We start from the raw sequence: 13214 nt of genomic DNA on the forward strand, positions 1-13214 counted from the left end.
ATTTTTAGGTCAAAACTGAAGTTTGTCATAATAGTTATGAACGAACCATTAAAGGTATTCTAAGGGTTTTTCAGTGACTAAACTTTGAATTCTTCCAACATATAACCTTATTTTGAGGAGAGTCTCATAAATTAAAACAATTTTATGTGGATGACAGAACAATAAGTTAATTTTTGGGGCCCAAAGTAAAATTTGTCATAATAGTTATGAACGAAACAGTGTGTCATAACTGTTATGAACGAAACCTTATACTTATTCCATGTAATTTACAGTTGTTTTGGGATGTATTTTTAATTTTAACCCAACTAAAGGACAAATAGACCTTGCATACATTCTGATATTTTCATTTTTATCATAAGTGTATGGGTGTGGATTTTAATTAGTATTATACTTTTGTAGTAATGGTTATGAACGAACTATTTATAGTCCATTTTATATATTTTGAGGGCTTTTCAGTGTTAATCAACTTTAAAAACATGTACAGAGATACATATTATGAGGAGAGTTTCATTTAATTAATAAAAGTTTTAAAAAATGAATGACAGATCAAAATGTATAAATGTTTAGGTCAAAATTGAAGTTTGTCATAATTTTTATGAACGAACCGTTTTAAAGGTATTCTAAGGGTTTTTCAGTAAATAAACTTTGAATTCTACCTACATAGAGGAATCTATCATATTTTAAGGAAAGTCTCATAAATGAAAACCGTTTTTTCTGTGAAAGACAACAATATAAGTAAATTTTAGGGACCAAAAGTAAAATTTTTCATAATAGTTATGAAAGAAACAGTGTGTCATAATGGTTATGAACGAACTTTAAATTTATGCATAACATGCCCTATGACCAGTTTGTGTTTAAAAATAGCTGTTCAATGGTCTTTCATTTATCACTTGACTATAATTAGACCAGAGTGTTATCTTAGACAATTCTAGTCAATGAAACTTGACATAATTGATAGCATTTTGGTCACTCATTGTTCGTTCATAACTATTATGACACAAAAAGTAATTTTATCAAAAATTAATAAAGATTTTTATAAACTGTCAATTCTATGTATTTTTGAAAGTTATTTGCTATGTCTCAAAATATAACATCAGCCAAGCTGAAGAAAGGAACTTTGAGTATTCATAAATTTGTGTCATCATTGTTATGAACGAACTTTTTGCTATTTCCGTCATTCAAGTCAGAATTACACCAAGACCATTGCATATACAGCTTTGGCAGTTACTGAGCCTGAAAGAGCAATCATTAGGCTATATAATATGGGTGATTAAAGAATTATTACATAAAGTTGATTTTGGACCTCATTTGTCACACCCAGGTATCCCATCGTTTGGCAAATGCTCATATACATATATATATATATATATATATATATATATATATATATATATATATATATATATATATATATATATATATATGGGTGACCTTATTTAGGCCACATATGGCCTAAATAAGCTAAACCCCCCTCCCTTACCTTATTTAGGCCACACCTGTGGCCTAAATAAGCTAAACCCCCCTCCCTTACCTTATATTTAGGCCACACCTGTGGCCTAAATAAACTAAACCCCCCTCCCTTACCTTATTTAGGCCACACCTTTATACAAAGTCACAGAAATATTCCTTTTGTGCTTATTGAGGTACAGTGCAGGGTGATTTTACCTGCAAGGATAATTGGACAAAATGGGCAATATCTTTATTGCTCATGGTCATATTTAGACAAATCCTATATCATTCTCTTTTTTTTTTTCTTAACTGCTCATGGTTATTAAAAGAGTAAGCCAACTAGGTAGTAATTTTGGATTCCTAATACTAATATTATGGGCATTCTTAAAATTTTTTAACTTGTTTTTGGCGCTTTTCTCAACGTAAAACGGATTCTGTAAAAAAAAAAAAACAACAACAATGACCTTATCTTTCTTTTTCAAAGTATTGTGCATATGTTTGTGTGAAACTATATATATTCTATGCTTTCATGTACATGAAAAAAGCTAATAAAGGCAATCAAAATGTTCTTCAGAGACATAGATCTAGTAGTAGGCCCACTGGAATTTTTTATAAACCAGGAAAGATGACCCAAAAATAACAAAATTATTTTATGATCTTCACTTGCACTTGCAATTTTTTTGATAAATTATTGTCTTTTTTTCCCCCGCATTTTACTTCACTATTCATGACAACTGGCATGTATTGTTTTCAGTTATTATCAAGAAAGTGGATTGGCGGACTACGGTGCCTATTTAGCCAAAAGGATAGGTGGACCCCGGGGTCTGCCTAACAAAATGCTAGGTTTTAGGATGTGAACCCCGGAGTCAGCGTAGTGAAATAAGTAGTAGATCTAAGTTTAACTAAGGATCGGTGGACCCAGGGGTCAACATAGTGAAATAAGTAGATCTCAGTTTTTTTTATAGTAGGACTGGCGGAGCGCGTGGTCAACGTAGTGAAATTATAAGTAGATATAGGTTTAATTGGTGGACCCCGGGGTCAACATAGTGAAATCAGTAGATCTAGGTTTAATTAAGGATTGGTGGACCCTGGGGTCAATGTAGTGAAATAAGTACATGTAGATCAAGGTTTAATTTTAAGGATTGGTGGACCCTGGAGTCAACATAATGAAATAGGTAGGTTTAAGGTGGACCCCAGGGTCTACCTAACGAAATACTAGTTAGGTTTTTAGAATAGGTGGAACCTGCGGTCACCGTAGTAAAATAAGTAGGTTTAATCAAGGTGTCCCGGGGGTCCACCAATCCTTAATTAAACCCTCTTATTCCTCTACGGCTATGGTGACTCCGGGGTCCACCAATCCTTTTAAAATTAACCCTACTTATTTCACTACGGTGACCCCAGGGTCCACCTGTCCTAAAACCTAGTATTTCGCTAGGTAGACCCCGGGGCCCGGGGTCCTCCTTAAACCTGCTTATTTATCACTATGTTGACCCCGGGGTCCACCAATCCTTACTTAAACCAAACCTTATTTCACTACGGTGACTCCGGGGTTCACATCCTAAAACCATGTATTTCGCTCTGCAAACCCCGGAGTCCACCTATCCTCTACAGGACTAAATTATTATCAATTTTCAATTTTCATTGATTAGCATATTTTTTTAAAATATTGAATCAGAGACCCGCTGTCTAAAAAGTCCACTGCTAATGCTATTCTTTTCAAAGAAAATGGCACAATTTGATTTTATGACATGTTTAAAAAAAGAGTTTTAAAAATATCCCGAAAATAACATAAAATGATTATATAGATCTCTCTCTCTCTCTGTCTCTCTCTGTCTCTCTCTGTCTCTCTCTCTCTCTCTATATATATATATATATATATATATATATATATATATATATATATATATATATATATATCATATATATATATATATATATACATATATGTGTGTATATTTTATTATGTATACTAAAAGACTGAGCAGAGGCTTACAATGTAAATTCTGTGCTCTACATGTAGAGAAAATCTTAAGTTTGCGCAAAACAGATTTTAGAAAAAAAGTTGGATCTAATTATTCTAATAAAAGTAATTGTTATGCTGAGATTTGTTATTATTGACTCTGGAACTGGAAATACAGTTACTTGCTGAATCTAAAAGTAACTAGAACTGTGCAATTCGTTTTATTTCAATTCCAAAGCCCAAAGGCATAGCAATAATAAGTTAGATCTAGATCTAGCAGTTGTAGACTCTCTGGCTGCTTCTAGCATAGGCCTGCTACTACTGATTCTAGACAGGGAATCTAGATCTTGCTATCGCCTGCACTATTAAAGTCAAATATATGGTAAAATAAAAACAAAACTGGATTTTTTGTCAGTCAGTACATCCCAATTGCCATAGCCGCACGTATTAATAGTTGAATAATGCGATACCGAAGCAACACGTCATCACAGTGTGCAGGGGAGAGAGCGAGGTGCCCGGTCGATTCGGTGGTTCGGCTTTTGTAGATCTATGCATTTTTTACGGAAAGCCCTATTATGAGATCTATTAGTGTTGTGAAAACTTCAACCTCTACAGCTCAGGCGTCAAAAGATGCTGAAAAATAATAATACGTCCTGAAGTTTCATAATTTATTTTTATACAGAACAACACAGTACACAGCCAGTAGTTTTTATTTCATCGAGTTATAAAAATAGCCTTCGTATAAAAATTGCCTTGTTCTCAGAAGCAAATTTTAATAGTTCTAGTTCTACCGAATCGATTTTCACGCGAATTCAACCATTTTGATGATCTTTCTTTTCCTTTTAAAAAGATGTAGATCTAGGCCTGTCGGATGTGGCAGTGCGAATAACACTGAGTTGTTTAGATCTAGATCTAGACCCATCAAAACACGAGGCTTCGTGGCCGATCAAAAAAGTCTACGGGGCTTATCGAGGCCGATTCGCCCTGCCGCAAGCACGTTCACTAAACTGCCTACTAGATAGAATCTACTACCAAATATATTCCCTACACGATCTTTGCTACTACCAATGATAGTACATAAACTAGGCCTACTAGCCTACATGTACTACTACGAGACTGTACGAGAGAGTGTCACTCAGGCAAAGATAGTGTAACTTTGACTCAGCCACGTAGTGTACACACTTTTTATACCCCAAATTTAAGGCATGATGCGGGGGAAGGCCATGATCAAATGACATCATTTTTTAGTCTTAGATCGAAATTGGGCTTTTAACGGATTCGAGTACTTTGAAATGTCTACTTTCACAAAATGAAGGTCTTATGTCCCTGTCAGCATCAGAACATGTTCAAAAACGCTCACAAACATGACACCCCCCACCCCCCTTTCCTGCACGCAAAAAAATGACGTTTTACCCTAAAACACCAAGCTGGCGGAATAATAAATAATATATTTGAGGTTGTAGATGGAAAAAGCTGACGTTGCACCCAATAGCACTAATAGAGAATGCAAAAAAGTTGCGAAAACTTCCGCTCTAAAGAATACGTTAATAATTGCAAAAAGCATCCCGCAGTTTGATTTTTGTTGTTGAAAATCTACGGAAAATTTTGAGTTGCGCGTTGATAAACATGGCACGAAAACGATGAGAGAAGTATCAGAGTCGCCGTCATACACCAAGAGGGCACAAAGGTGGAAGAAAGCGACTAGAAGGTCAACAGGCTGAGAATTTTAATCTACTTTGAGTGAACCAGAGAAACAGCAGTGTCGACAATGATGTGCGACGGCATGCTGAGTGTGACAATACCAATGTAGATGAAAAGTAAGTGGAACGATGTATCACATCCAAAGCTCTGTCTCTCTCTCTCTCTCACTCTCTCCTCTCTCTTTCTCTCTCTCTCTCACACTCTCTATCTACCTATCTCTATCTATCTACCTCTCTCTCTATCGATCTATCTCTCTCTCTAGATTTTCTATGTGTGTTTGTGTGTGTGAGTATATTTGTGAGTGTGTGCGTTTGTGTGTGTGTGTGTGTGTGTGTGTTTGTCTATCTGTGTGTGCGTGTCTGTGTGTCTGTCTATGTGTGTTTGTGATGTGTTTTCCGAGGGTCAGTCATTCGTTCTTTCATCCTTGCTATTTCCCAGTTGATAATGTATACACGTAGAAACAGGGTTGATACTGCAATTATCTTTTTCCTTCCTTGCAATTGAAAGTGCAAACGACAGCTGTGAACTAGAGCTTTCAATACTATCGCTTGGTCTCAATATCTGAGTGACTCCTTATTGTTTTATTTTCTCCTGTCTGCCTTATTTTCTTCTGTTCCAACACAATTTTGCCTGTTTCCGTATAATACAGATTTTGTACAGAACAATTTTTTTGTTCAAAAAATCTTGAGCCAGTAATAAAAAAAGTTTTTCACTTTGGGCCCTATATTAAAAACCACTCTTATTGATGCATAGACAGGATCACTAAAATAAATGACTTACAGTTACAGCAACCTAACATACACATTGCTCATTTTGAGACAGCGACATCGCCCTGTCCCCACATTTCAGTGCAAGCTTGTAGATTTTATCCCCCAACTGTCTGGACGTCTCCACGTGCTTCAAGTGAGTCTCGAAAATTACTCTCGCCGTCTCTTGAATCGCGTTTCTTAGGCGAACGTTGAACTGTGGTGTTCGAGAAAATATTATGACAATTTTTATGCTTAAGGAGTATGCTGTATATCCCTTATTATATTTTTGACCCGCTTTAGGCTTACATCAAATAAAACGTGTCGGAACCTTAGTTTGCAGTGACCTTTAGAAATGGGCTTTTAGATTCTGTTGGTCATCCAACTTTTAGACTCGTATGCAATGATCTGAGAAGATTAAACTGAGCGTTTTCATTTTGTTTTGTTTCAACGGCGGTCAGACGAAAGTGAACAAGTTATAATGTCTTACATTGTTTTGTTCCAGCCTCATACTTCCTCCCCCAGCAGCCTTCTTCCCCCAGCAGCCTTCGCGGATGCTGATGCAAGCGTGTCTCACCAACGAGGTGAAAGTACTGTTTCAACACTGCCCCTTTTTCAACAATCATCCTGCTCGAAAAATGGTTCGTTGGACATTCTTCCTGTATGTGTTGATGCCCTAACCTCAATGTCTCAACAATCACCACAGCCTTCTGCCACGACATTGACTTTCTCGGACACAGCACAGTACGATTCGAATATAGCTGGGCCTAGTAGTTTAGGTAGTGGGATCTTCAGGTATAGTGATGGAACATCAAGTGAAAGTGATAACGACAGTAGTGAAGAGGAAATTTTGGATGAGGATGGACGTGCTCCTGATCCCATTGCCAGAAAAAAAAATTCACTAATGAGGAAAGTTACAAAAGTAGGCGACAATGAGGGATATGCACTTTTTCATTGGTCATTTCTAACTGAAATTATTGCACTGCTTGCATGCCCACGATGTAAGAGCTGCAGTTTGTCAGTTTGTTCTGATTACAAAGGTGGACTTATGTGGAGGATTATAGTTTCGTGCTCTGTGTGTGAGGAGGACATTTTTGTAGGAGGCTCTTCCCCGGGAGGAAAGCAAAAAGATATAACCAAGCGACTTGTTTTAGCTAGTAAAGAGTGTGGGCTTGGATATGAAGGACTTTGCAATTTTTTTTCAATTTTAAACATAAACAAGCCGTTGCATCATAAAACCTACCAGGAAACATCCCAAAAGATACACGCAGCTGCAACCCAGGAAGCCGAAAAATGCATGAAAACGGCTGCGAAGAGTGTTTCAGAAACGTCTACAGTTATAAATCCTGGTCAAACAAGAGTGCCAGCAACTACGATTTCATTTGATGGGACCTGGCATAAAAGGGGTCATTCTTCCCATTTTGGTGTTGGTGTGGTTATTGACTGTAAGACAGGTTTCGTCTTAGATTACCAAGTCCTCAGTAACTATTGCCATGGATGCGAGGTAGGGTTAAAATCTGGAGATGAACAGTATTTGCTTTGGAAAAACAAGCATCAATTAAAATGCCAGCAAAATTTTCAAGGAAGCGCAAAAGCAATGGAGGCTGAAGCAGCAGTAACAATATTCAGAAGATCAGTCCAGCACCGTGGTCTTGTGTACAGCAGGATGCTGTGTGACGGAGATGCCAGATCTCACCAGTTGATCAACACAAAAGGAATATACGACTTTGAAGTCATAAAAGAAGACTGTATTAATCACATCAGCAAACGTAGGTTCAACGCCCTAGAGAATACCAAAAACAGCAACAAGAAAGAACTGAACAGAAAACTCACGAAAACAAAGATAGAAAAAATCACCAACACATATGCAACAAACTTAAAGCAGAATGCACCCGACACAGAGCAAGTGCAGAGTGATGTCTATGGTGGAATTTACCACATGCTCAGCACCGACGACAACCCACAACACCATCTCTGCCCCACTGGCATCAGTTCATGGTGCCACTTCCAACGAGCCTTGGCAACGAAAGAAGAGCCGCGCAAGCACACACCAACCATAACAGAGGATGTTGCAAAATTTGTGTGGCCAGTTGTGGAGAGACTGACTCGACCAGATGTTTTAAAACGATGTGTGTCCATGCAAACGCAAAATGCCAACGAGTGCTTTAACTCTTTGATTTGGTCACGCTGCACCAAAACTCGATTCGCGTCGTTGCGGTCTGTCGAAACGGCAACAGCTCTCTCAGTCTTGGCGTTTAACTGTGGTCCTTCTGGGCTCTTCGCCGTTTTGGAAGCCTTGAACATTCCAGTAGGAGGAAGCCACCACAAGCACCAAGCCAGGAAAACCGGTAACAAGCTAAAGAGTGCCATGAAGTGCAGGAAACGTGCATCAAAATGGGGTCGCAAAGACCAAAAGGGACAGCGACTCCAGCTTGAGAAGAAGAGACAGCAAGAAGAGGGTGATCTGTATGAAGCAGGGGCCTTCAATCTGTGAACCGTCATAGTGGACGAGACATCTTAGCATCATTTTGATGTCAGTAGATTCATGTTCAGTACAATTTTATGTAAAGGACCGTGTATCCATTTATGTATTTTTCAAATTGCATTGTGTATATTATTTTATTATGTATGTGTATGTGCTCATTTAGTAGCGATGAGTAAACGTGCGCGTGTGATAAGCAAGTAGGTGTGTGTTTGTGCGTGTGTGTGTGTGTGTGTGTGTGTGTGTGTGTGTGTGTGTGTGTGTGCGTGTGCGTGTGTGTGTGTGAGTGGGGGGGGGGGGGGTGTTGTGCATGTGTGGGTATATGTGTGCGTGTAATGTGTGCGTGAGTGTGTGGGTTGTTTGTGTTTGTATGTGCGTGTGTTAGTGTGTGTGTATGAGTGTGTGTGTGTGTGTGTGTGTGTGTGTGTGTGTGCGTGTGTGTGTCGCGTGCGTGAATATTGTTCGTACATGCATTAACGTAAAGCGCCTAGAGATGTGTTTACACGGGAGTGGGCGCTGTAGAAATGATCTTCATTATAATTATTATTATATCTAAGCCATTGAGAGTAATAAATGTGAGCGTATGACTATTTTATTTCAATACGTTTTGCAAGCCAAAATTTTGACGTCCATTTTCTCAAATTAAATTTTTTGAGGGGGTCGCAATCGGAAAAAATCTATCATTCGAAAAGTATTTAAGGTATCTACCTAATTTTTGGTACATTGATAGCTGAAACATTATTCTAGTGAATAAAGCTCTGAGTTTTTAAAAAGAAAAAAAAAATTAAATATTTTTATTACAGATTTTATCAGCTGCCACTCTCCATCTTTTTTGTGGTTGAAATGTTTCCCTAATTTGAACCTTGATTCTGAAAAACTTTCTTTTCCTACATCAAAAATGCCAGTTTTATCCACTAAAACAGCCACAGTATGCTACAAAATCGCATAAAATACCCATTTGGTGCCATTTATAACCTTATGATAGATTTTTTAGAAATGTATACATTTTCTGTATATGACATTCCAATATGGCAGCCGTTACCATAGCAACACAAAATTTTTTTTAAAATTTTACTTCTGGCCCAATTCTCCACTCTATTTATGTTGATGCTACCATATTTGTAAGCTTAGTTTCTTCTTATTAATGAATTTCAAAATTTCCCCCGCATCATGCCTTAACCTGGAAGTCCATTCGGAGGATTTGACCTTTTCACTTGACCAAAGTGTGCCAAAATGGTAGCCTAGCTTTTGCCCCTCCATGAAGGAAAAGTCTGGCCCTCATTCAAACCATTGGGATTGAGCAAAATTTTGCGTATTGTGCTTTGTTCTTTACAATATTCACTATGATTATGATTTATAAGTTATACACTGAGACAAAACCGTACTAAAAGAGAAAGGTGCACCATTATGAAAGTGGAACGAACTCAGTTGCCTGAAAAGGGTAGTTTGAGCATGTGTGGCCTAAATAAGCTAAACCCCCCTCCCTTACCTTATTTAGGCCACAGTCCACTGTGGCCTAAATAAGCTAAACCCCCCTCCCTTACCTTATTTAGGCCATATGTGGCCTAAATAAGCACTCCCTATATATATATATATATATATATATATATATATATATATATTCTGACACAGAAATCTATTTAATAGAACAATCTGCTGGTCAACATAAGCAAAAATCAGCAGTGAAGTTACCAGCATGCAGGAATCATTGAGTAATATTTCTTACAAAATAAAAAAGCATATCTCGGACAAACAATTTTCCAAAGAGAGTCATTTTTAGGAACAGTTTAGAACAAAAGTTTAAAAAACAATACCCAGCGCACAGTGCGGATCAGACCAGATCAGTTTAATTAAACATCTATTTGATTCAAATAATAATAATAATAATAATAATGAAGATAGATAGATGGATAGAAATAGAAATAGATAGCATTTGTATAGCAGAACTTTTCATTCTACAGCAAGCTCTATATGCTTTACAATCTATAATATTACTACCCCAGCAGACCTGATAGCATTCCGAAACAATCTCAACTCCCTGAGAAGCATACAGCGTAAGCTGCCATTTCATAGGCGCTAAAACTCTAACAGTGTATACTGATGAGATCTTTTGCTGTCTCTGGTCAGTTACCCATTCCTACCTGGGTGAAAAGGGAAATTTGTGTAAATAAGTGCCTTTCCCAAGGACACAACAACAGGCCTGACGCTTGAACCCCTGAAATCGCAATCTGCTGATTAGGGGTCCGGTAGCCTTACCACTAGACTACCGATGCCATATTTGAGGGTGGCCATGTTTTCCTTCAAGAAGCGACAAAAGCTACAATTTTGGCACAATTTGATACAATCCTTCAAAATCTTTTCCATGCATGCGGAAAAGTCAAATTTGACGATGTAAGACCCATTTAATATTTAAGCTGCCATTAATCGATCCAATCTGATCCCATCATGTGAATTGTGTCCATTTGTTGATCGTAGAGCATTTGTTACAAGTTCCCCCCTCATTTAATTATTTTCTTAATTAGAACAAAATGCGGGTACCTACCGTAGTCAACTGTCCCAGACCCTGAGGCCATGCATTCTTGTTTGGATCATTAGGATATGAATGAATTGGGCTGCGATCTCCATGACGGAAAACCTGCGTCAAGAAATTATATTTCAAAGAACAGAATTAATCACCTCATTAAAATAAAACAGGGTCACATTTGTGAAAATAAGAAGTGTCTCAGGTGGAATCAATCCCAAGACATTTTGTTTCTCAAAACAAAATATACTCAAACCTGTTCAAACAGCCACTTGTCCGAGACAATCATCTGTTTAAATAACAACTTTTCATATTTCCCCTTGCCTTTTTTTATACATAGCATCATTTTTTGCCCTATTCTGTGCCTTTAAGTTGACATGACCCCAGCACAATGGAGGTCCCCGACTTGGGGTCTTCAGAGTTAATGAGCACTGAAGCAACTTTGCCGGTGTGGGTTAAGAAGTTTGTACTTTTGGCAACTTTCGAAACGATGTATATGTACTGAAAACTAAATATTTCGAGACTTATTCTTTGTTGGAATGGGTTTTTTCTGTGTCTAGTTTTTGTTCTAGACCAGTGTTTGTAGAGTACCCAGTTTGTCCTAGTTTTAGTTACTTGATACTTTTGAAAGAATTATGAAAGTTTATTTAACACCAACTCAATACAAATCTCTCAAAAATTTGTCTTTAACTATTTTCATGTTGTTTAACGTGATAAACATTGAATCTGCACAGAAAGCAATAGTCAAGTAATGAGAAGAAAGATGCACACCTGCATTTTATGACAATATAATGTATATATATATATATATATATATATATATATATATATATCGTTGGCCTTGTGATAAAACCGGCTAACCCCAGCGAGGTAAATTTTACAGGAGAAGGAAAAAACTGTTTTATTTCAAAACAAAGGCGTCTAACGATAAATCAATGCTTTAAACACCTATAAAAACACTTTACCGAAAATCTGTAGAACTTTTTTTCCTTTAAAAATTGCTTTTAATGAAACTGTGTGGGTTAGACGGTTTTGTCGCTCAAATTTTCCTGGATAAAACCGACCAACCCTCAATTTTGTGGGTTGACCGGTTTTATCAGGAAGCCACTGCTGGCCGTGAGTTTGGTTGAGTGCAGCCAAGCCACACTTGACGGTAACGTATTTGATCACTTGCTTCAATCGTCAAGATCTTTTGTAGAAGAAGAAGAAGAAGAAGAAGAAGAAGGAGGAGGAGGAGGAGGAGGAGGAGGAGGAGGAGGAGGAGGAGGAGGAGGAGGAGGAGGAGGAGGAGGAGGAGGAGGAGGGGGGGAAAAAAGAAGGAGGAGGAGGAGTAAGAAGAAGAAGAAGGAAGAGGAGGAGGACTATATTATTGCTACCAACATACTATCAGCTGCTGCCATTTCAGTGCTACGGAGTCAATTCGGGCAAAAACAGCAGTCACAAAGTTTAACCTTTAATAGAAGTAGAAGAAGCAGAACACAGCAATGGGTATATTAATTACATTTAAAGTAGAAGAACAGGAGGTTGGAAGGGTAAGGGAGAACAGCTACAGCAACAACTACAAAAACAACAACTACAACAACAAAAACAACAGTAGTAGCAGCAGCAGCAGTAGGCCTTTAGAATTTATAACCGTGTCCGACACGGTACTATTGGCAATGGGTGGCCATTCAAAGGCCTGGAAAAAAGTAATACTAAGAAAGAAATGAAAGCAGAAAGCCACACAAAAGCTCTGCTACCTCGGCAATGGTTTGGGAGAAGTTGGTTACATAATGATATATCATTATTATACAAAAAGACTTTGTGAGTACCAAAGAATGCGCCAGCTTTCTCCAAGTGTGTGGCTTGACAACTACTACTTTATTTAAGAGTTTTCTCGACGACAGAAGAGCATGTCTGTCTCACTCTGTGTCCTATGGCTACAACAAGGCAATACGACAAAAGTTACCATTGTTTTGAAAGACTCTACTATAATCGAATTTGGCTTGATCGCTTTCAAAACTTATTACTGAGGCAAAGTTTCATGGTAATTGTGGTAGCATCGTGGTACGACGGCCTTCAACTCAAGTAGATGTTTATACTGGTTGGCAGTTATCTTCAATCTGTCTTTGCAGAGAGGTCCAGCAGTAACCGTCGTATACACATGGTGTTCAGCTTTCTTGGTCCCTGCAGCGCCTGCCATCCATCATCAAAGTTCAGCTTGTACTGACTTTTAAAGACTGGAGTGTACTTTGATGCCTGCAAGTCAGTGACAGTAGGATCGCCTGCTTTTCTCCCTGGACGGATTGTTTAGTGCTCTCCGACCTTTGCGAAATCTTTGAAAAAGCTGTGGTCCAGGAACATAACTTCATAGGG

At 38.0% G+C, this 13214-nt stretch overlaps 1 protein-coding gene across 1 annotated transcript; it reads left to right on the forward strand.

The window, feature by feature from the left end:
• Positions 1 to 7153: 7153 nt before the first annotated feature.
• Positions 7154 to 8457, forward strand: LOC106013056. Its single transcript, XM_013087771.1, has one exon. It carries the CDS (start codon positions 7154 to 7156, stop codon positions 8348 to 8350), a length of 1197 nt encoding a protein of 398 aa, XP_012943225.1. The 3' UTR covers positions 8351 to 8457.
• The last annotated feature ends 4757 nt before the right edge of the window (positions 8458 to 13214 follow it).

The sequence above is a fragment of the Aplysia californica genome, unplaced genomic scaffold (genome assembly GCF_000002075.1).
Source record: "Aplysia californica isolate F4 #8 unplaced genomic scaffold, AplCal3.0 scaffold00636, whole genome shotgun sequence".
Taxonomy (NCBI): Eukaryota; Metazoa; Mollusca; class Gastropoda; order Aplysiida; family Aplysiidae; genus Aplysia; species Aplysia californica.

Excerpts from the sequence above, each read along its gene's own strand:
- LOC106013056 (XM_013087771.1), top strand. The coding sequence starts at position 7,154 with ATGAAAACGGCTGCGAAGAGTGTTTCAGAAACGTCTACAGTTATAAAT.